The following is a 20,246-nucleotide window of genomic DNA, read 5'->3' as shown; positions in this document are numbered from 1 at the left end:
CCGAGCAGAAGTTTCTGGCTCATCCCATGACCATGCAGAGGTGCCCTCTTCACCCCAAGGCCACACACAGGGGCCTTTTGCTCACTCCAAGGGCACGCAAAGATCTTTACCAGAGTTGTCCAGAACTGAGGTCCCCCTGCCCAACCTTGCACAGCCTGGCCACAGGTCCTGCAGGCTTACCCCCCAGCCACAGCCAGTGATACTGTCTTGGGTGTTCTTCCTTTCTTCCTTCCTTCCCTCCTTCTTTTCTTCTCTCCCTCTCTCTCTCTCCCTCCTTCCTTTCCTCTTCCTTCCTTCTCTCCCTTTTTCTGTCCCTCCCTCCCTTTCCTGCCTGCCTCCTTCCTTCTCTCCTTCTCCCTCCTCCCCCTCCCTTTCTCTCTCTCTCTCTCTTTCTTTCTTTTCTTCCTTCTTTCTTTTCTCTCTCTTTCTCTCTTTGTGTGTATATGTGTCCCTACCGGGATTTGAGCTCAGGACCTGTGTTCGTGTGTGTGCGTGTGTGTGTGTGTATGTGTGTGTGTGTGTGTGTTCTGGTCCTGGGGCTTGAACTCAGGGCCTGGGCACTGTCTCTGAGCTTTTTCACTCAAGGTTAGTGCTCTACCACTTGAACCACACCTCCACTTCCAGCTTTTTGGGTAGTTAATTGAAGATAAAGCATCTCAGAGACTTTCCTGCCTGGGCTGGCTTCAAACTGCAATCCTCAGATGTCAGCCTCTGGGTAGCTAGGATTACAGGTATGAGCCACCAGTGGCTGGCTCGGATCTCACACTCTTACTTGGCTTTTTCATAAGGATGGCACTCTATCACTGGAACCACAGCCATACTTTGGGCTTTTTTCCCCCCTAGTTTAGTTGGCTAGAAGAGTCTCATGAGCTTTCCGACCCTGGCTTGCTTTGAACTGTGATCCTCTGATCCAGCCTCCTGAGTAGCTGATTACAGACATGAGACACCGGCACCTGGCTAATGCCCTTTATTTCCCCTGATTCACTCCTCTGTTCTCTCCCTTGGCAAACTTCAGTCTGTGTCTGCAGCACAGTGAATACACAGACTGTCACACTCTGTTCCTTCATTCTTGCTTGGCTTTTTCACTCAAAGCTAGTGTTGTACCACTTGAAGCACACCCCCGCTTCTTCTAGCATTTGATGGGTTAAATGGAGATAAGAGTCTCTCAGACTTTTCTGCTGAGGATGGCCTTGCTCCACGATCCTCAGATCTCAGCCTCCATTTATTTATTAATTTATCTTTAAGTAGGTATAAAAAGGGGGTCTCAATGCAACAAATCAGTTTGTGAGTAGGACCTGTCTTGACCCACTTTTCTCCCTCATCTCTCCCAACCCTGTCCACCCTTCAAGGTACCTGGATCTAGTTTCACATATGTATACTGGTTATTATGTATACTGCCTCCTCCCCTACCTCTCCCCATTTGTCTGCTCCCCCTTTCCTTTATTCCTACTCCCCCCCAAACACAAGTACTAGCTTCCTGGTTTTCACTTTTCTCTCTCTCTCTCTCTCTCTCTCTCTCTCTCTCTCTCTTTCTTTTGCTGGTCTTAGGGCTTGAACTCAGGCCTGGGCTCTGTCCCTGAACTTCTTTGGCTCAAGGCTAGCCCTCTACCGCTTGAGCCACAGTGTCATGGCTCTTTCTGTGTATGGGGTGCTGAGGAATTGAACCCAGGGCTTCATGCATGCTAGGCAAGCACTCATTCCCAGCCCCTCACTTTCTTAACCGTTAAGTTAGCTGTTGTACTACTGCAGTTCATACTTTCTATCATATTTTAATATATGATACTGTCTATGTTTTCATATTTGTTTATAAATTTAGAACTAACCTCCACCTATGAGAGAAAACACGTGCCTGTTGCTTTTCTGAGCCCAGATCTCAGCCTCCTTTAGTATCTGGAATTGCAGGCATGAGCCACGACACCCGGCTTACATACACATTTGTATTCTTTTTTTGGTCGTGGGGGCTTGAACTCTGGGCCTGGGCGCTGTCCCTCAGCTCCTCAGCTCAAGGCAAGTGCTCTAGCCCTTGAGCCACAGCACCACTTCCGGCTTTCTGGTGGTTAATTGGAGCTAGGAGTCTCACAGACTTTCCTGTCTGGGCTGGCTTTGAACTGTGAGCCTCAGATCTCAGCCTCCTGAGTAGTTAGGATTACAGGCGTGAGCCACCAGCGCCCAGCTCACGTTTAGATTCTTTTTTTCTTCTTCTCACGTTTGTATTCTTTATAGAAGGAGAGAGAAGTGGGTGACACCGGCAAGGCCCTGCAAACTCATGGTGGCGCTCACAGATCCAAGAAGCCAGGCTAGGAACTGGAGATACCCAGCATGGCTTGTTGCCTGCTCAGTGCTTACCTTTGACCTTCCTGAAGTCAACGCTTTCCTCCATGAAGAATGTGCTAGAGAACTGTCATGACCTACAGCCACCCGACTGCCTACAGCCACCAGTCTCTGAGGACTGTCACTAGCTCAGAGCAACCTCTCATCAACACAGCCCACAGAGACTGCACAATCCTGGAAGGCACCACACCGACCTCATGGCCTTTGCACTGGCTGGCCCTGTGACCTGGAAGCGGGCATTCCCACCCTGGGCTGTCCTCGCTCTCCGTTCAGCCCTCCTGGGAAGCAGTGCATCCGGCTTGTCTGCCCACCCCTGTACCTGAGCGGGCTTTCTCTCTCTCCATGGCATCCCTTTCCCTTCCCCCGCATCAGGGCTGTTTAGGGAGCAGTTGGAGTGGGCCTGAATTCCAGGGTCAGACAGGTCTGAGTCATGTCTGTATTCCCAGTGCTTGGCACCAGGCCTGGCCCAGGGGCTCCGTGGCTGTCTGTAGAGTTGACTAAATGAGTATCTGCCAGGCAGTGGTCACGGCTGCATCCTGGGCAGCCACGGACACGCCTGGAAGGTTCTTTTCAAAGATGCAGGTTGGAATTTGTGCTGGTGACGCATCTTCCAACCCCACCCAGCTCTTCCCAGGCCCATCTGACAAGGGTTACTTAGCCCCAAAAGGGTCTTGAGACATCTTCTTACAAGGCCTGTTGACACACAGGGAAACTGAGTCCCAGTGGGGAAGTCTGTCCAGAGAGCCAGCTGCGTGGCAGATAGCCTAGGTGTGGCTAAACCACTACAGTACTTCCCTAACGTGTACAGTATTTTCTATGTTAAAACTTGCAGCCTAGCACTGGTGGCTCATGCTCCTAATCCCAGCTACTCAGGAGGCCAAGATCTGAGAATCTCGGTTCAATGCAAGTCTGGGCAGGAAAGTCTGTGCAACTCTTATCTCCAGTTAACTACCCAAAACAAAACAAAACAGAATTGGAGCTGTGGCTTAAGTGGTAGAGCACTAGCCTTGAGCTAAAAAGCTCAGGGACAATGCCCAGGCCCTGAGTTCAAGCCCCATAATCGCCACAAAACAAGCAACGTTACACACTGCAACAAAAGCACCAACAATCACAACAAATAAATAAATGAAACATCCTGTGCTTCACACGGCACCAATGATGACGGTCCCATTTTCAGGATATGTAAAGGACTCTTACTGCTCAATAATGAAAGGACACATAGCCTAATTGAAAGGGAGACGCTGGGCACTAGTGTCCCATGTCTGTAATCCAATCAATCTGCTGAGGACTCTATGTCTAAAATAACCAGCTAAATGCCAGACTGGAGGTTTGGCTCAAGTGGTAAGAACCAGCTAAGTCTGAGAAACACTGTTGACAATTAACCAGCAAAAAGCTGTACCCAAGGCATGTCTCAAGTGATATACAGTGCCAGCCAGGTAAGAAAGTAAAGCAAGAGCTGCTGTGGAAACCAGCTATACATAGGTAAACTCAGCTGTCATCATGAGACAGACTCTCCAAGAAGTCAAAACACATGCAACGTTCAAAGTGGCGCTATTCCTTACTGAAAAATGGTGATAGCCACCCAAATGTCCATGGGTGGATGAATGTATGGAGAAGACAGGCAGGGTTCACATATACAATGGAATACTACTCAGCAGTGAAAAGGAGCAAAGCTCCAGCACCTGCTACAGTATGGATGAACCATCAAAGTACCACATGGAAGGAAACCAGCCAGCCATGTAGCACTCTCTGGAGCAATCCTATATGGAGATGAAAGGAGAAGAATGATTGTTGGGTGCTGGGGCATGGGGGCAAATTTTTAAGAGATTTTTCTTTCTGGAATAATGAAAAGCTGTCTGTGGCCTGATGCATACACAACTCCATTGTCTTAGCACTGGCAGGTCTGGAAATTCTTCCAAATGCTGAGACTACAGATGTGCATGACCATGCCCGGCAAAGTTGGGTGTGTTTTGATTTCTGCTAAAACAAGTGACCACTAACATCTCAGAGGGTCTCCCTGTGTCTTGTCCATCACATTTTGCGTCCTCCACCAAGACGCTGCCCCTATGAATCTCCCTTTTCCATTCACACCCACTGAGACCCCAGGGGTAAAATCCTGTGTCCATCTAATTAATTGATGATGCTGTACTGAGAATTTAGTATGAGCCCACTGGAGAAAGTCCCTTCTTCAAGAGAACTGTTAATTATAGATTTTTTAATTTCTTAATGTAAATAGTCATGAACCGCAGCCATTTATAATTCAAACCACAGCCACCTGGGAGTAAGAATCTGTGGGCAGTAACCCAGGCCTTGAGCCCAGGCTGAGATGACCAGGACCCTCAGTTAGTAGACTCTAATCCATGACAGACAGGGGTCTGGGTTGGCAGAGGGGAGTCCCAGGTACCCAGAAATGCCTGGACCCAACCGGGTAGAAACAGCAAGAAGTCACAGCTAAAGGAGGGGGCGGGGTGAGGGCGGTGGGCCATACCCAGTCAGCTGGGGCCTCCATTGGAATCCAGAGCCTGGCTATTACTAGGCACATTCTCTACTGCTTGGGCCACGCCCCTTGCCACACCCCTCTCTCCCAGGAGCGAGAGCCCAGGCTGGCCTCAGCATGCTTTGCTGCTGCTCTACCTCTCACTTCTGTCAACATATCCTTTGCCTTCCTGGGCCTTAGTTTCCCCACCTGCTGCAGAATCTCAGCCCTGTTTCCATACCTACATCCTGAACTGTCCTCCACCTCCTGATCAGTCCCCCCTGGAATCCTAAATACTCCACTTGTGCCTAGGGGCTCCTCTCAGGCCTGGCCCCAGAAAAGCTGGGAGAGGTGAAGGTCTCGACCCCACCACCCAAGGGAGCCGGGCACCTGGCGTCACCAGAGGTAGGTCACCTGAGCTCTGGACTCAGCCCTGCATGTCACCACAAAGGGATGGGGAGGGGAGGCGGGGGCGGGGGGAGGGGCGCTGTGTGTGTCCACTGGACTTCTTGTCTTGCCCAGGGCCATGATCCCAACTTCCTGCCTGTGGGATTAGAATGACCCTCAGCACAGAGCCCACTGCACCCTGTGGCTGGCTGAGGAGGCTGCCGGGGTGACAAAGGTTGGTCCTGTGCCCCCAGAAGAAGCCTGGGGGACCCAGCAGGGTGGAGATGAGGCCTGGAGTCTTGGGCAGCTGTCTGCAGATCCTGGCAGACAGCTGCTGGTCCAGTCCCAACCCTTCCCTCCATGGCCTCAAGTAACATCCAGATAGCCAGGGCCCTAGGAGGGTCTCTGTGAGGGGCTAGGATCCCTCACAGATGCTCCTGGACCAGCTCCACTCTGCCCTCTGGGACATCCCCAGAGGACCCCCACCCAGGCTGCGCCCCCTCCGGTGGCATCTAGCAATGTACCTTCACCCTGACTCTCCACACAGGACAGACAGAGCCCAGGCTCGGAGGACAGACCCACACAGGTGTCCCCCACAACACACACCTGCCCTGCCATAGTGAACGGCCAATACTGCACCCAGCTTAAATCAATCCCAGTTCCTTTAAATCTTGGACATTGAAAACCATACAGACAAATGTGATCCAACGAGCGGACTGCAGGTCCCTCCTGTATGGAACCCTTTCACCCACACCCTGCAGCGGGCCGCAGACCCCACTTAGCCCGGTAGCCCCCTGGCTTAACTTCATGGACTGTCAGGTTCCACACCTGGACTCCCCCCCGGGGGGGGGGGGAGAGGTAAACACAGCATTAAGGCGGAGAATGGTATCAGGCCAGCCACTTGCCACCCACAAATCACCTCTCATGGGAGGAGACACCACCTTTCCTGTCAGGGCCTCCATCCTGTACCTGGACCCCCATTCACCCCACACCCAGTACTGCCCACACTTACTTCATGGGCTTGAATAGCGCTTGCCCGTAATTCTGGAACGTCATAATTAGCTTCAGCTGTGTGCCCCCTGACTTCATGGCTGCAAGAAAGAGAGAGATTTTTCTTTGGGGGAGGGGACTCTTAGCAATGCCTCCCTCCCACCCCGCGTTGGTCCCCATCCTGTTGTCACAGCAGTTAGAATGGCAGGGTGAACCCACAGAGAAAGGGGGAAGAGGCAGGCGCACACACGCATGCGTGCACATGTGTACACATGTGCTCACTCCTCCCCCCACACCTGGTGCCCACAAGGGGTCGGGACCTGACCCAGGTAAACAGCGGAAGGAAGACCCAGAGGGTGGGCTGGGTGCCTAGAAAGACAGAGTTCTCCCCAGAGCTGGTTCTGGGGTTCACAGGAGGAAGCTGAACAGAGTTCCAGAAAGATCCTAGGCCTAAGCACCTCTTGTCGGGATATGATAAATGATGGAAGCTTCCAGAAAGCATATGACTCCAGTCCCTTGCCAGCTAAGAAGGCTGAAGAGCTTCCTAAAAGGACATCTCTTTTTTTTTTTTTGACTGTTTCTTTTCTTTGTGGCCTTAGCATGTGAACTCAGGGCCTCATACTTGCTGGACTTAATTGCTGGGCTGGCACTCTACCTCTCCAGTCACGCCTCCAGCCCAGTTCTTTTGAGTTATTCTTTTTGAGATAGCATCTCAAAGTTTTCTGCCCGGGCTATCTTTAAACTGTGATCCTCTGGATCTCAGCCTCTTGAATACTAGGATTACTTCACGGTGCAGCCATCAGCGCTGGCTTGGATCTTCCTGTCAATGGAGAAGGAACCATTGGAGGGTTGCCCACCCCAGCAGGGACAGAGCAAGGTGCAGGGATTTGGAGGGGGCAGGCCCAAGCCAGCCGAGGCCAGGCACACCGGCATGGAGTGACGGCTGTGCATAGATGAACACAGCTGGGTCCCCAAGTACCAACCTAGATGGCTGAGCACTGAAGTTGAAAGCCAGAGGTGGGGGGCACTGGGCAGGTGCAGGAGCACCCAGTGATGGCAGCTAGGATGAGGTGGACATGGCAGATGCCAGGGAACACCTGGCAGAGTGCTGTGGGCTGTGGAGGATGGAGGGACTGGGACCACCCTTGAGTGACAGCTGGAGATGCTGGTTGCCAAGGGAACAGTAGCTAGGAGACGAAATGAGATGCACTGAGGCCTTGGGGTGATGACTGCCAGGTGTGCAGGTAGGCCTGAGGTGCTAAGGCCATCCCATATTTAGGATAAGCTTGGAGTGCAGGTCCCATGGCGGGGGGGGGCGGGGGGGGCAGGGAGGGCAGTGAGTGTGGATAACGAGGGCTGGACCAGGAGATGGCAGAGTGGTCTGGGGGTCGCTAGGATCCCCCCAAAGAAGGCTTAAGATATTAGGGGGCAAGGAAAGGGAATGTGTGTGTTGTTCCTGTCTGGGTGGCAGGGGCCTGAAGTGTGTGCAAAAGGGGAGGCCATAGCCTGAGGGGATGGGGGAAGATGGAGGACCTGGAGGGGTTAATTTGTAGATACGAAGGAAGAGGGGTGTAAGGGAGGGTCCCCTCTAGTCTGACCAGTTTCCTAAAGCCAGCACTCTAGGGGGGGGGAAGGGGAGGTCTTCACCTTTCCTGCCTCAGTTTCCCCTTTTGTAAAATGGGACTCAGGATGCTTGCTTGGCCTCTTTCACAAGGCTGTGGTGGTGGTCAGAATCAAAGGAAGGGTAGAGGAGTTTCTGGGGTGCCAGCAACTTAGACTGCTCCCTGGCGTTCTGCAATGTCTTGCTAATGGAACTTGCAGATTCCTACAACACAGGATGAGACAGAGGCCCAGTGCTGGAGGTGGAGGTATGTGGCCAGGGGCTGGTGGGGGAGCACCACACGAGGGGAGGTGGGGCTGCCTTTCACCTTCCCCATAGATCAACCAAGGGCTTTTAGAGCCAGGGACCTGGTAGTTCACACCTGTGTAATCCCAGCTACTCAGGAGGCTGAGATCTGAGGACGGCGGGTCAAAGCCAGCCTGGACAGGAAAGTCTGTGAGACTCTTATACCAGTAAACCACTAAGAAGCCAGAAGTGAAGCAGTGGCTCAAGTGGTAGAGTTAGCCTTGAGAGGAAAAGCTAAGGGACAGCACCCAGGTCCTGAGTTCAAGCCCCAGGACCAGCACCAAAAAAGAAAAGAGGGAGTGGGGGCCTTTGGAGGCCGTGAGTCAACCATTAAGAAACAGCTTTAGGAAACGTTTCTACTTCAGGAGCCATGTCTTCTGAAAAAGCAGGAATGCAGAGCACACACTTTTTCAAACTGGGGTGCACAGATAGGCCCTCACTTACTTCTCTGGAGAAAACCTGAAGATGACTCTCATTCTCTACTTTCCTTTATTGGAACTTTCTAGATTTCTGCAATGAACACTCAGTACACGTAGGGGTAAGAGGGTTCAACAATGATTGAGTCTATTCAACTCTATTGGATGGGCTTGTTTGTGGGGAGGGGAGTGTCTCTTGGGTTTAACTATTCCTTCCTGGGTGGGTCTTGGGAACATCACTTTAATGACTATTAATTCTGATCCTAAAATAACAAAATATTATTCAAATCCTGTAATTTTTTATGGGCGGTACTGGGCTTTGTGTTTCCTAGATAGGCTTTTACACTTAATTTTTTCAGATAGTGTTGTATGTTTTTCTTTCCTTTTTTTTGGGGGGGGGAGGTAGAGGGTGCCAGGGGCCAACCCCAGCTTGCAATCCTCCTATGATGCCTCCTGCAGAATTATAGAAAGCATCACCAAGCCCAGCTTATTAGTTGAGATGGGAAGGGGGGAGGTTCAGTCTGGCCTTCTATCATAATACTCCTCATCTCTGCCTCCTGAATATCAGGGATTACAGTCATGAACCACCATGAGCCTCGCAGTTCAATCATTCTTGTTTTAAGTAGATTCTCACTGTTTCTCTGACCCTCCCCATGAGGCAAACAACTGATCAGGTATTACCAGGCAGAGCTGGGCACCAGCTGCTCCTGTCTATAATCCTAGCTATTTTAGATGCTGAGATGTGAGGCCCAGGAAGGCAACTCTGAGAGACTCTTATCTTCAATTGACCAGAAAAAAAAAAAAAAGCTAGAAGTGGCTAAAGTAGTAGAATCCCAACTCTGTGTGGAAAAAGCCAAGCCAGAGCACAAGGCCCTGAGTTCAAATCCCTGTACAGTCACAAAACAAACCAACAAATGATGTTACAACAGCCTCAGGGAAGTGCTATACCTCAAACACATCTTGGGTGACTGTACCTCCCGCTGTCTAAACCATGTCCATCTGTAGCCATCCCCCCCAAAGCCTCATACCATCATCCAAACCAGACCCTGCTGGGTCTCCACAGTGAGGTCCCCTCCCACTTACCAACCCCCCGTCTCCAGAACCACCCAGACATGGGCTAATACAGGCTGTTAATTAACACTGACTGTTTTTTTTTTTTAATTTTGTTTTGTTTTGTTTGTTTTTGTTTTTCTTTGCCGGTCGTGGGGCCTGAACTCTGGGCCTGGGCGCTGATCCTCAGCTCCTCAGCTCAAGGCTAGCGCTCTACCACTTGAGCCACAGCACCACTTCTGGCTTTTTCTGCTTATGTGGCACTAAGGAATGGAACCCAGGGCCTCATGCACGCAAGGCAAGCGCTCTACCACTGAGTCACCTTCCCCGCCCCACACTGGCTGTATTTTGAAGTTTACCATTGCCATACCTTTTAACAATAGAGCAATCTTTTTATCTCATAACCCCACTGCCAGCTTTACCTCATAATCCCCTGGGCTTTGCCCATCCTTGTCCCCCAAAACATAGCACAAAGTGAGGAACTATTTCATATATCATAAAGAGCCTTGGGAGGCTTCTAGAATGCTCTGGCAACCTACCAGGACTCTTAGAAAGCAAAGCACATGTGGGAGGAGAGATGAGCATTTGAAGGAGAGTGATGTGGGCAGGGCTAGGGTTCTTGCCCAGCCGTGGGGAGGGAGGATGAGGAGGCCACGGAACAGGACAGGCATTTCATGCAAACCAATTCATTTTTTTAAGACTGCGGGCTAGCCAGCCACTGGTGCCTCAAGCCTGTAATCCTAGCTACTCAGGAGGTTAAGATCTGAGAGCGACTCTTATTCTCAATTTATTAGAAAAAAGCTGGCAGTGGAGCTGTGGCCCAAGTGGTAGAGAGCTAGCCTTAAGTGAAAACCTAAGGGACAGCACCAGGTCCTGAGTTCAAGTCCTAGTACCAACACCACACACACACACACACACAACCAGTGGGCCTTGTACAGTACTGTCTTGCCCATTAGTGTAGAGATAGTCTTTGGGAAAATATTTTGGTAGTACTTAGATTTGAACTTAGTAGTTTCATGTTTTGGAACTATGTCCCCAGATCTTGTTTTGCTTTTATTTTTCAGAGCAGATCGTGTGTGTGTGTGTGTGTGTGTGTGTGTGTGTGTGTGTGTGTGTGATATTGCAGTTTACTGTTTCCTAACAAGTCTTTCTCCTACCTTTCTATCCTGAGTAGCTGGGATTATAGGTGTGTGCTACCACACTCAGCCTCTGTTGTTTTTTGTTTTTTAAGGGTCGGAGTGAAGATTGTTCAGGGAGATTAATAGGAACAGATGTTTGTGCTGGAGTGGAAAGTTTCCCTTGGGGAGGGAATCACATTTGGAGAATGTCACACCAGGTTCTTGTCCACCCACTCAACCAGTCCCCTGGGCTGGAATTTGGCCAGGTGACTCAGACACACACATAGTCCCTGACCTGCAGCTCATAGAATAGGGCATGGGGTGTGTCCATCTGTCAGTGGCTCACACCCAGGGGGCTGGCCCCCTGGAGCCTGGACCTGTAGCACCTGCACTGATGTGGGAATCTGGGTGGTAGCCACTGTCCGCTCCAGATAAATGAGGAGAGGGTCTTCCACCCCCAACCTGCTGTGAGGGTGGAGGGACAGAAACAGCTTCGGCCTCACCTGCCTCCCTCCTGGGGTTATTTATGTCCTGGTCTACCAGGCAGCTCACTTTTATTTTGAGAACTGCAGTCACCAGATGCTCCCGGCACAGCTCGGCTCTGGTAGAGCCGTGTCACCCCTGCAGCGAGAACAGACCCATCAGCCCTTTCCTGGAGGTGCATTCCGAGTGTCCCAAATCACAGCTGCCTTGAAACATCTGTGCCTGATCTCCCATCCGATGGCAGGGGCTGAGCCACCTACTGCCTTGTCCTGACACCCTGGGCTGGGGGTCCTGGAGGGAGGATCTCCAGTCTTGGGCGGGCCCTTTGGGGTGGTCCAGCATTTGGGTTTCTTCAGGTCTTCCTCTCTGCCTGGGCCTATGAGGGGCTGTCCAGGTAAGAGGGAGAGAGGGAGGGAGGGGCCTGTTCTAGCTGATATACCACTGTCTGCTCCAAGTAATAAGATGGGGTACCATGCCCCACCCCCTGGCACCACCTCCCTGGGCTGCCCCTAGCCCAGGACTCTTTATTCCTTGGAAGGTTCCTGGCTAAGTATCCTAGATTCCAGCCTGGTTTGTTCTTTTGTCTGGTGGAGCCCCCCTTTCCCACCACCACCCCCCTCAGTTCCCTTTGTTCGACATTCTCTCAGATAGGCTTTCCTCCTGACCTGAAGGAAACAATTCTGAATTCTGACCCTCTGGCCAGAAGCTGTACCATCTATCCCTCCCGGCTCACCACAGTGAGATTTCTTTTTCTTCTGGTTCAAAGTAAATTCCACAGTGCCGAGCCCCTAATTGTATCATTTATTCGTTCACATCCTTAATTGTATATGATAGTGGTGGAATTCTCACCGGCTCTAGCGGAAGCCACTGTCAGGCCTGACTTCAAGCTGGGCAGAGGTGGAGAGAATGTGGAGCCTCTTTAAAGGCAGCAGAGGCCAGTTACCAGGCAGGCTGCAGCCTGGCTATAAATAAATCTCTGTTACAGAAGCCAGCTGTGCTGTAGGCCACACAGAGCCTCATGAATTGGATCAAGTGGTTCTGAACAGGGGAGATTTAATGGAATGAGAGAGAGAAAGAAAGAGAGAGAGAGAGGAAGAAGGAGGAAGAGGAGGAGGAGGCGGTGGCTCAGAATCTCTTGGGTTACATTACTACATTTCCAGGCTCAGGTTTAATATTGAGATGAATAACTTGAAGATTAAAGTCTTCATCCATGGGCCAGAAGCAAAGAAGTGGTACCCTAGGGGCAAATCTCCTCTCTCCTGGGACCTCAGTTTATTCAGTTGAAAGGCATGGTTGGCCTTCAAAGGTTTCACCCTGTGCTGGATTTGGGCAGTAGGCAGACTTTGTCAAGAGAGGTGCTGGTGTGGTGCCCCAATACTCCAGCTGAGTATGGATGAAGACCCTACCAGGGTCAGGTGTGTGTGTGTGTGTGTGTGTGTGTGTGTGTGTGTGTGTGTGTGTTGCTAGTACCAGGGCTTGAGTGGTGCCCCAATACTCCAGCTGAGTATGGATGAAGACCCTACCAGGGTCAGGTGTGTGTGTGTGTGTGTGTGTGTGTGTGTGTGTGTGTATGTGTGTGTGTGTGTGTGTGTGTGTTGCTAGTACCAGGGCTTGAGCTCATAGCCTGGGTGCTGTCCCTTAGCTTTTTCACTCAAAGTTGGCACTTTACCACTTGAGCCACAGCTCCACTTCTGGCTTTACGGCAGTTTACTGGAGATGAGAATCTCATGGACTTCCCTGCTTGGGCTGACTTTGCACCGTGATCCTCAGATCTCAGCCTCCCAAATTGCCAGGATTATAGGCATAAGCCATCAGTGACAGACCAGAGGCAGTTGCTTTTTATGCATCCAACCAAGGCCTTTGCCTGGGTCTTCAAACCCACAGATCTACTGTCCAGTTTCCTCAGGCTGAGTCAGTCAGCCCAGGCAGCTAGGAAGGGGGACACTGGCACGCAGCCACCTCCAAGATAGAGTGAATTCTCTGAAGACACCGGTGTGGCTGGGGGCCAGCTCTGCAGAGCAGGATGGCTGGGTCTGGGTACCTGGCACTGCTGCTGTGGTCTGCTATGCCTATGGGGTCTCTCTCTTGCTTCCTTAGGTAGGAAGGGTTTCCATGAATGTAAGCTCCATTCTGGGGTCACCAGGCCCCAGAGCAGCAGGGTGAGGCAAAGCCCTGGGAAGACTGAGACACCTGCTGAGGCCTGGTTCCCCGGATTAGGGGGCTCAGCCTGCCCTGAAATGCAGGTGCCACATGGAGACTACCTAGCAGGTTCTGCCCTTACCCCTCAGGCGTATTTATTCAATGAAGGATCTAGGGGCTCCCTTTGGCAGGGGTCATGGGGGCATCTCTTCATACCCGGCATACCCTGTGCACATGCATTGCCCTAGCAAGGAGGGCCAGAGTCAGTAACAGGCACCCAGAGACATCTAGGTTGGGCCAAGATTTGCTGTTGTATGGGACTGGGTTACTGGTGGGGAGCAGGTAGAAATTAGATTATCATTGTTCCTTCTGCAGGTCACTGCCAGAGATCTAGGGGACGGCACTGGTTTGCCTGAAGTCACCTTGGCCAGCAGCTGGGTAAAGCTGGCAACTCTCTATGTCCTTCCTGGGGGGGGGGGATGGACAGCCTGTCTAAAAATCCACTTTCCAACACCTACTAGGAATCTGCATAAGGAAGGAATCCTGCCTGTGTGGGGATGGGCCCCTACCCAGGAGGGGAGGGGTTAGAACCAGGGGACCACGACAGTCAAGGGATGAGCGTGACATCTACTCAGGCAGAGATGGGTACAGAGATAGAGGCTCAGACAGCGTTGGGGTTTTACAGCAATAGATAAGGAGCACTGTCCATTGTGCTGTGCTGTCAAGTACCCACTACCCTCCCCAAAGCGTCAGGTCCAATGGAGGCCCCAAATCCAGGCCTGTCAAGAGGGGCAAGAGGACCCCTCAGGTGGGCCAGTGAAGTCCTAGAGGTCCCTGGCCTCTTCCTGCTTTCTGATCTCCTGAGACAGATCCCCACACCTCTCACCCAGTGGGTGCCAAGGGCTGCAGGGCTCACCAGGAGCCAACTGACCTTAGGGATCATGCAGCTTTTTCCCACTCTAGCCTGCCTCTGTACACATCTGAGGCCACCCACCTCTTTCTCAAAGTGTCTGCGACACAGAAAGTGCCCGTCAAAATCTGCTGGAAAAAAAAAATCACTAAGTCGCACGTCCTTGGTAAGGTATTTCTTTGGGAGCCACATCTACACAGTTGAGAGAAAGGGGAGCTGACACTGGTGGCTCACGCCTGTCATCCTAGCTACGCAGGAGGCTGAGATCTGAGGATCACAGTTCGAAGCCAGCCTGGGCAGGAAAATCTGTGAGACTCCTATCTCCAACTAACCAGCAAAAAACACTCTGAAAGTAGAACTATGGCTCAAGTGGTAGAGTGCCATCCACGAGTAAAAAAGCTAAAGAACATGCTGTGAAGTCAGGCTCCGAGTTCAATCCCCAATACTAGCATGCATGTATGCACCCATACGTGTACACACACACACGTGTGCGCGCACACACACACAGTATGAGGGCTATCCTACTGGGACTGTCTGTGATACAGTCCCCACATCCACAAGAATTTTTCCCTCTTAGCCAAGAGCTTCTGATCTTCCCTCCAGGGGCAGGACAGGACCTGGGGTTGGCAGCATTGAGATTCCTCCTGCCATGGTGAGAGGAAGACAACTTTCAGCCCATATTGAGCTGATGGAGCCGAAGGGGATGGGGTGGGGGTGGGCAGGGAGCTGCCGGTCTTAACTTCCTCAGCCTAGTGACCTCCTGTACATAGCTCAGCTGAACCACAAACGCCTTGAAAGAGACACTTGCTGGCCTTCAGGCCACTTCTAAGCACTCTGTATCAGCAACTGGACTGAAGCCTGTGACAGGAGGGACCTTCTGTATAGAACCTGGATGCAGACACCCGAAGGAAGGCAGGCCTGGGGCCCTGTCCAGGCATGGATGGAGGCTTGTCCTGTGTGCGAGTGTAGAGCCCCAGCCCTTAGCCGGCTCTCCACAACAAGCCTCTCCAGCCATGGGTGACTCACAGGACCAGAACAAACAAACAATCGCCCAAAGCCCAGCTGAGACCCAGCTTTGTGCTGGGAAACCGCCCCTGACACATTTTCCTGAAATCAGAAACTGGATGCTGTTATTTTTATTCCCCTCCCCGTTTGGGGAGACCAATCAGATTGCAAAGCCCTTAGAGATGTCGCCTTTGAATTGCTACACCCTGGAGACTGGGTTGAATGGCTCCCTGTCCAGGGAGACCCTGCCTCCTATCATACCTCTAAGGTACTTCCCTGAAGTGTGGCTTGGTAGTGAGACAGCAGGACCACCCAGATCTGTCCAGGAAGCCAGCCCTGTGCCACCCTACCACATCCCAGGAAGTCAGTCCCCTGTGTGTCCCGGGCACACACGTCACCTACCCACACTGGTGATCTTCTGGGAGCCGAGGTCCTGCAGTAGGGCCTCGATGGCTGGGTTGTGTCTGGAGTATAGCTCGTATCGGTTAATGCCGATGTGGAATTTGAGCCAGTTGGGGTAGAAATCCACTGCCCCCTCCCCGGTGGGTAGAAATTCTGCACCTTGGGCGCCTTCGTGTGGCCTAGAAGAGAGGGAGATAGGTCAGACTCAAATGGAAAAAACAAAACAAAACTCCAAGGAGCTGATATGGATGCCAAGGGTTGGGAGCTGGGGTTCAAAGTGCAGGTTTGTGAAAGGGTTCTGCTCAAAGAGGGGGCCTGCAGAGTTTGCACTTTCCTCCAGGCCTATGCTTCTACCCCCTAATCATAGACCTGAAGGCCTGTAATTCCTATTCATCCTTAAGAGACACCACCAGACAGCAAGCCTAGACAACAGCAAGCCGTCAGCGCTATCTGCGTCCAGTCTTCCTGGGGTTACCAAAAGTGCCTGTCAGGTGTGTGTGTGTGTGGGGCGGTGATGTCAGCCCTTCCCTGGAGCAGAGGTCAGGAGGATCTCTGAATCAGATAGCCTGAAAGTCACAGACATCCTACAGTTTGCCAGCAATCTCTCCAGGTCACTGCTTCTGTTGCAAGAACCAGCTGCAGAGATATACTGGATTTTAATGAAAGCAGTCTTATGTGAGGAACCAAGAACTGAGGCAGGCCTTTACTCTAGCCTCCAGGCTCAAAGAGAGAACCTGTCAGCCACATGGCCTGTCCTGGCTTCTGTGGTCATGGGACAGTCTGACCGTCTCTCTGTCTGTCTGCTTGCTGGGCTGGAGGAAAGAGGAACTTGCTTAACAGATTCAACTGGTAGGCGAGGACTTTCCCGCTCAAATTCTGTCCTACCATGGACAGTAGGGCAGGCTGGATACTCCTAAACCCCCCTCCAGGCTGTGTCCTGACCCCTGGACCTGGACTGGACTGGATGTTCCCTAGGCCTACATCCGTTCTTCTGACCTATATTTCTAAGCATTTTCTCAAATCTGGTCAGCAAAGCTCAGAGACTACCAAATGGCTCACAACTGCAGAACCAAAACATAGCCTTCATCTCCCCTTAACCCCCCATCAGATTTCAGAGGAGAAAGGGTTTTGTGGATGTTTTCAGAATCCTGGCCTTCTCTTCTCTCTGCTGCTGGGTAACCTTTGCAGATAGTTATTTGTTCTGGCCTTGCTGGTAGTTAATATTTCACTGCCCAAGCATCTGCTTATTTGAATCTGGGTGACTGAGAATGAAGGGCCTTGGGGGGTGGGGTATCAAAGCAGGGCTGCTGGAAATACGTGTGTGATTTTGTGTTCAATGAGTTCTCAAGACTAATAGGTGCATCCAAGCCTTCTCAAAGTGCTACCCAGAAGAGCTCAGAGAGTCTGAAAGCTCATGGTCCAATCCCTGTCCTGGGAAGATGGCTCCTATTCCCTCTTTGCCTAGCTAGCTCTAGGCTCTCCAATGTATGCATTCATTATTGGCTACCCAGGCCAGGGGTAACCAAGCTCTTCCTTGTCAGAGAAGCACTGGAGCCTGGAGTTGGTGGCTCATGCCTGCAATTTCAACTACTTGGGAGGCTGAGATCTGAAAATGGAAGTTTGAAACCAACCTGGGCAGGAAAGTCCATGAGGCTCTTATCTCCAGCTGACCACCAAAAAGCTAGAAGTAGAGATGTGGCTTTAGAGACAGAGCACCAGCCTTGAGAGGAAAAGCCAAGGGACACTGTCAAGGCCCTGACTTCATGCCCCAGTCCTGATACCCAAAAATTCTTTTAAAAATGAGGAGCTCTGAGGATCCTGAGGGGTCCAGCCTGCCTCCCACACCAGGGCTCAAATCAGCAGCCCTTCTCCAGCAAGAAGTCACCATCATCAGCACAGTAGACAAAGAGTAGAGGAGCATCTGCCCCGCCCACCGGGTATCTTTAAGGAGAGCCCTTTCCCAGGGGGTCCCCAAACACTCGCACACAATGCCAATGCCCAGGATGCGGAGCAGGTTCTGGGGGAGCACCTTTATTATGGAAGGGTGTGCCTGAGCCTTTTAGAGGCTCTACTCCATCCCTGCCCTCCTCCACAAGCCCTGGCTCACCAGTCGGGGTTCTCTGCCGCCTTGGGGTTGAACCTGAGGTCGCTGTTCACATTAAACAGGACGTCGTCCTCCGTCAGGGGTGGGACAGCCCCCAGGTAGAGCGGATGCTCAAACAGCCTGGCCAAGAGCGAGCCTTCCCCGCTGGGGGAAAGGGGCGGCGCGGGCCTCCGGATCCCCGGGTCTCGAAGCAGCGGCCGGTGCGCGGGGTCGCGGGGTCGCGGGGCGCCAGGCTCCTGCCTGCCCCGTGGGGCGCGCTCGGCCGGCTCGGCTGCGGGTGGCAGCTTCTCCAACGAGTGGGACGTGAGATTGGAGGCCGGGTCGGAGCTGAAGTCCTGTAGGATGCGTAGTGTGTGCTTGTTCGGCCAGCCTGCATCGCCGGCGGCCGAGGCGGCAGCCGGAGGCTCCCCAGCCCGGCTTCCTCGTGCTTGGGCCCAGCCGGGTGCCGCTGCCTCGGCCCCGGGCTGCGCGCAGGAGCAGCCGGGCTCCCCGGAGGGCCGCGCGGCGCGCCTCTCTAGCTTGGGCAGCAGGTCCAGCACGATGTGCAGGGCGCAGGCCAGCAGGAAAACCATCAGGATGAGCACGCGGAACCTGCGCACCAGGATCATCTTCATGGCCGGCCGCGCTTTGGGAAAGCAGGGGTCCGGGACTCGGAGAAGCCCCCTCTCCCCACCGCCGAGAGTTGCGCTCCGCCTTCGTTCCCTCAGCTGGAGCTCGGCACAAATGCGGCGCCGCCTCGCGGGTCAAGGTCCATCCGAAGCCAGTGCAGCTAAGCTACCAGCTCCCGGATTGTTCCCGGGCAAGGACGACGTGGAGAGACAGGACCCGCCGCCAATGCACCGGTTCTCCGGGCCATCTCGGGGCTGGTCCCTTTTGGTCTCTCGGGAGCGCCCAGCGGCGGGTGGCAAGGGGTGCAGCCGGTATTCATCTGACCCTCAGGGCCGCGATGCAGCTGCCCAGCCCGGCCTGGGACCCGGGAATCCGTTCCACCGCACGGCTCTCCCGCTGGGCCACGGTAGGCGCTGCGCGCCAGAGCGCGCGGGTGCTTAGCGCACGGCTGGGTTTTGCTCAGGCCGCGCGGTCCCGGAGACCCAGGCCTCGGGGAAGGGGCGGGAGAGTTGCACAGGATGGCGGCAGGGCCGGGCAGGTGCAGCTGCTCGGTCCCAGGGAGCACAGCCCGCCCGCTTCGACCAAGCTCCCGGCGCCCCGCGCCCGGCCGACTGATATCCGAGCGGCCCGGAGCCGCCCCCCGCGTCAGCGCCCGCAGATTGGCGGAGTCGCAGCCCCGCGAGGCACGGCTGGGCCCAGCTGCGCGCTCGCTCGGCCGCTTTCTCCTCCCCCTCGGCCGCGCCCAGCGATGCCGCCGCAGCTCCCCGGGGCCACGGAGGAGAGAGAGGCCGCCTTCCTCGGTGAGGCCCGGCTTGGAGAGGAGGCAGCCTGGACTCCGGCAGCTGCCCAGTCCAGCGGGATCTCGGCCTGGCCACCTCTCCGGGACCTCCACCCGCCGCCGAGCCCGAGGCCCGGCGCCGGCTGCAGCCTCCCGGACTCCTCCCAGAAGAGCCGAGGCCGCGCGCAGGCCAAGTCCCTCCCCGGGGCCGCTGGGCGTCTGCGCCGCCGGACGAGCTCCCCGCCGGGCAGCGACCTTGTGCCTGGCGCTTGGGTCTGCGAGGAGGAGGAGGACGAAGGGTCGACGGGGCCGCCACGCCGCAGACAGAGAGGAAGGCGGAGAGCGCGCTGAACCCTGGTCCTCAGCGATGGACGCCTGGATCGCGCCGAGGCCGCCTACTAGCCCGCCCGGCCCGGGCCCACCCCGCCCCGAGGGGCCACGCCTGCGCCTTAACCCCGACGGCGCCGCGCCCTGCCGGGCTCCCCCCTCACACCCCCCTCCCCCGCGCCAACGTGCGGGAGGCGGGCGGTCCTCGCCGGGGCGGGGGTGGGGGCGGGCTGGGTGCGCCTTTCCGCCTTCCCTCGGTGCCAAATCGGGATGCACACCCTGGGAAAGAAACTCAGCTTCGACTTCGGGGCCTCCCTGGCTGCCACAGGGCTTTGGAATCAACAGCACCCCCTCCTCTCCCATAGGGATTAGGAATCAATATGCGTTTGCGCCCCTAAATCGTAGGAAGGTAAGTGGGGGAGAGGCACAGATCCACCACCAAGTGAGAGCCCTCCGTCCCCCATGCACCTGCAAATTTCCCACGCAGGTCTAGAAGGATCCTGGCTCAGTAGCCTCTCTTAGTGGGAGGGAGGGGTGGAGGGGCTGGGGGTGGGGAGGGGGAGCCCCTTCCTTGTTATGGAGTCTGTGTTAGCTGGGCCTCTGGCTGCTCTCTTTGGGCCAGGTTTTTTGGTTTGTTGTTGTTGTTGCTTCACTTGAATCAGGCACCTTTAGCAACTCTCCCTGTTGATTTCCCACCCAGTCTGTTGCCAGATGCCTAGCTTCTAGCTGAGGGGTTCGTCAGTTTGACATGTCGCTTAGGTCATATGAAAAGGGAAAGGGGTCCCCAGATTCAGACTCCCTGGAGCAAGCTGGAG

The 20,246-nt window shown here is 53.9% G+C and overlaps 1 protein-coding gene across 1 annotated transcript in view; it reads right to left on the bottom strand.

Moving 5' to 3' along the window:
* Fam20c (family with sequence similarity 20, member C) overlaps window positions 1-18,922 on the bottom strand; it is a 49,082-nt gene extending 30,160 nt beyond the window's left edge. The window contains exons 1-3 of the mRNA XM_013023559.1: window positions 17,721-18,922; window positions 15,614-15,792; window positions 6,207-6,285 (exon numbers count right to left, since the gene is read on the bottom strand). Coding sequence (XP_012879013.1) covers window positions 6,207-6,285; window positions 15,614-15,792; window positions 17,721-18,331 — 869 coding nt within the window. The 5' untranslated portion in view covers window positions 18,332-18,922. The remainder of the gene's footprint in view (window positions 1-6,206; window positions 6,286-15,613; window positions 15,793-17,720) is intronic.
* Window positions 18,923-20,246: the final 1,324 nt, after the last annotated feature.

Source organism: Dipodomys ordii, unplaced genomic scaffold (genome assembly GCF_000151885.1).
Source record: "Dipodomys ordii isolate 6190 unplaced genomic scaffold, Dord_2.0 Scaffold68, whole genome shotgun sequence".
Classification (NCBI taxonomy): Eukaryota; Metazoa; Chordata; class Mammalia; order Rodentia; family Heteromyidae; genus Dipodomys; species Dipodomys ordii.
Note: the sequence above shows the minus strand (reverse complement) of the source record. Positions and strands in the feature narration are given on the sequence as shown.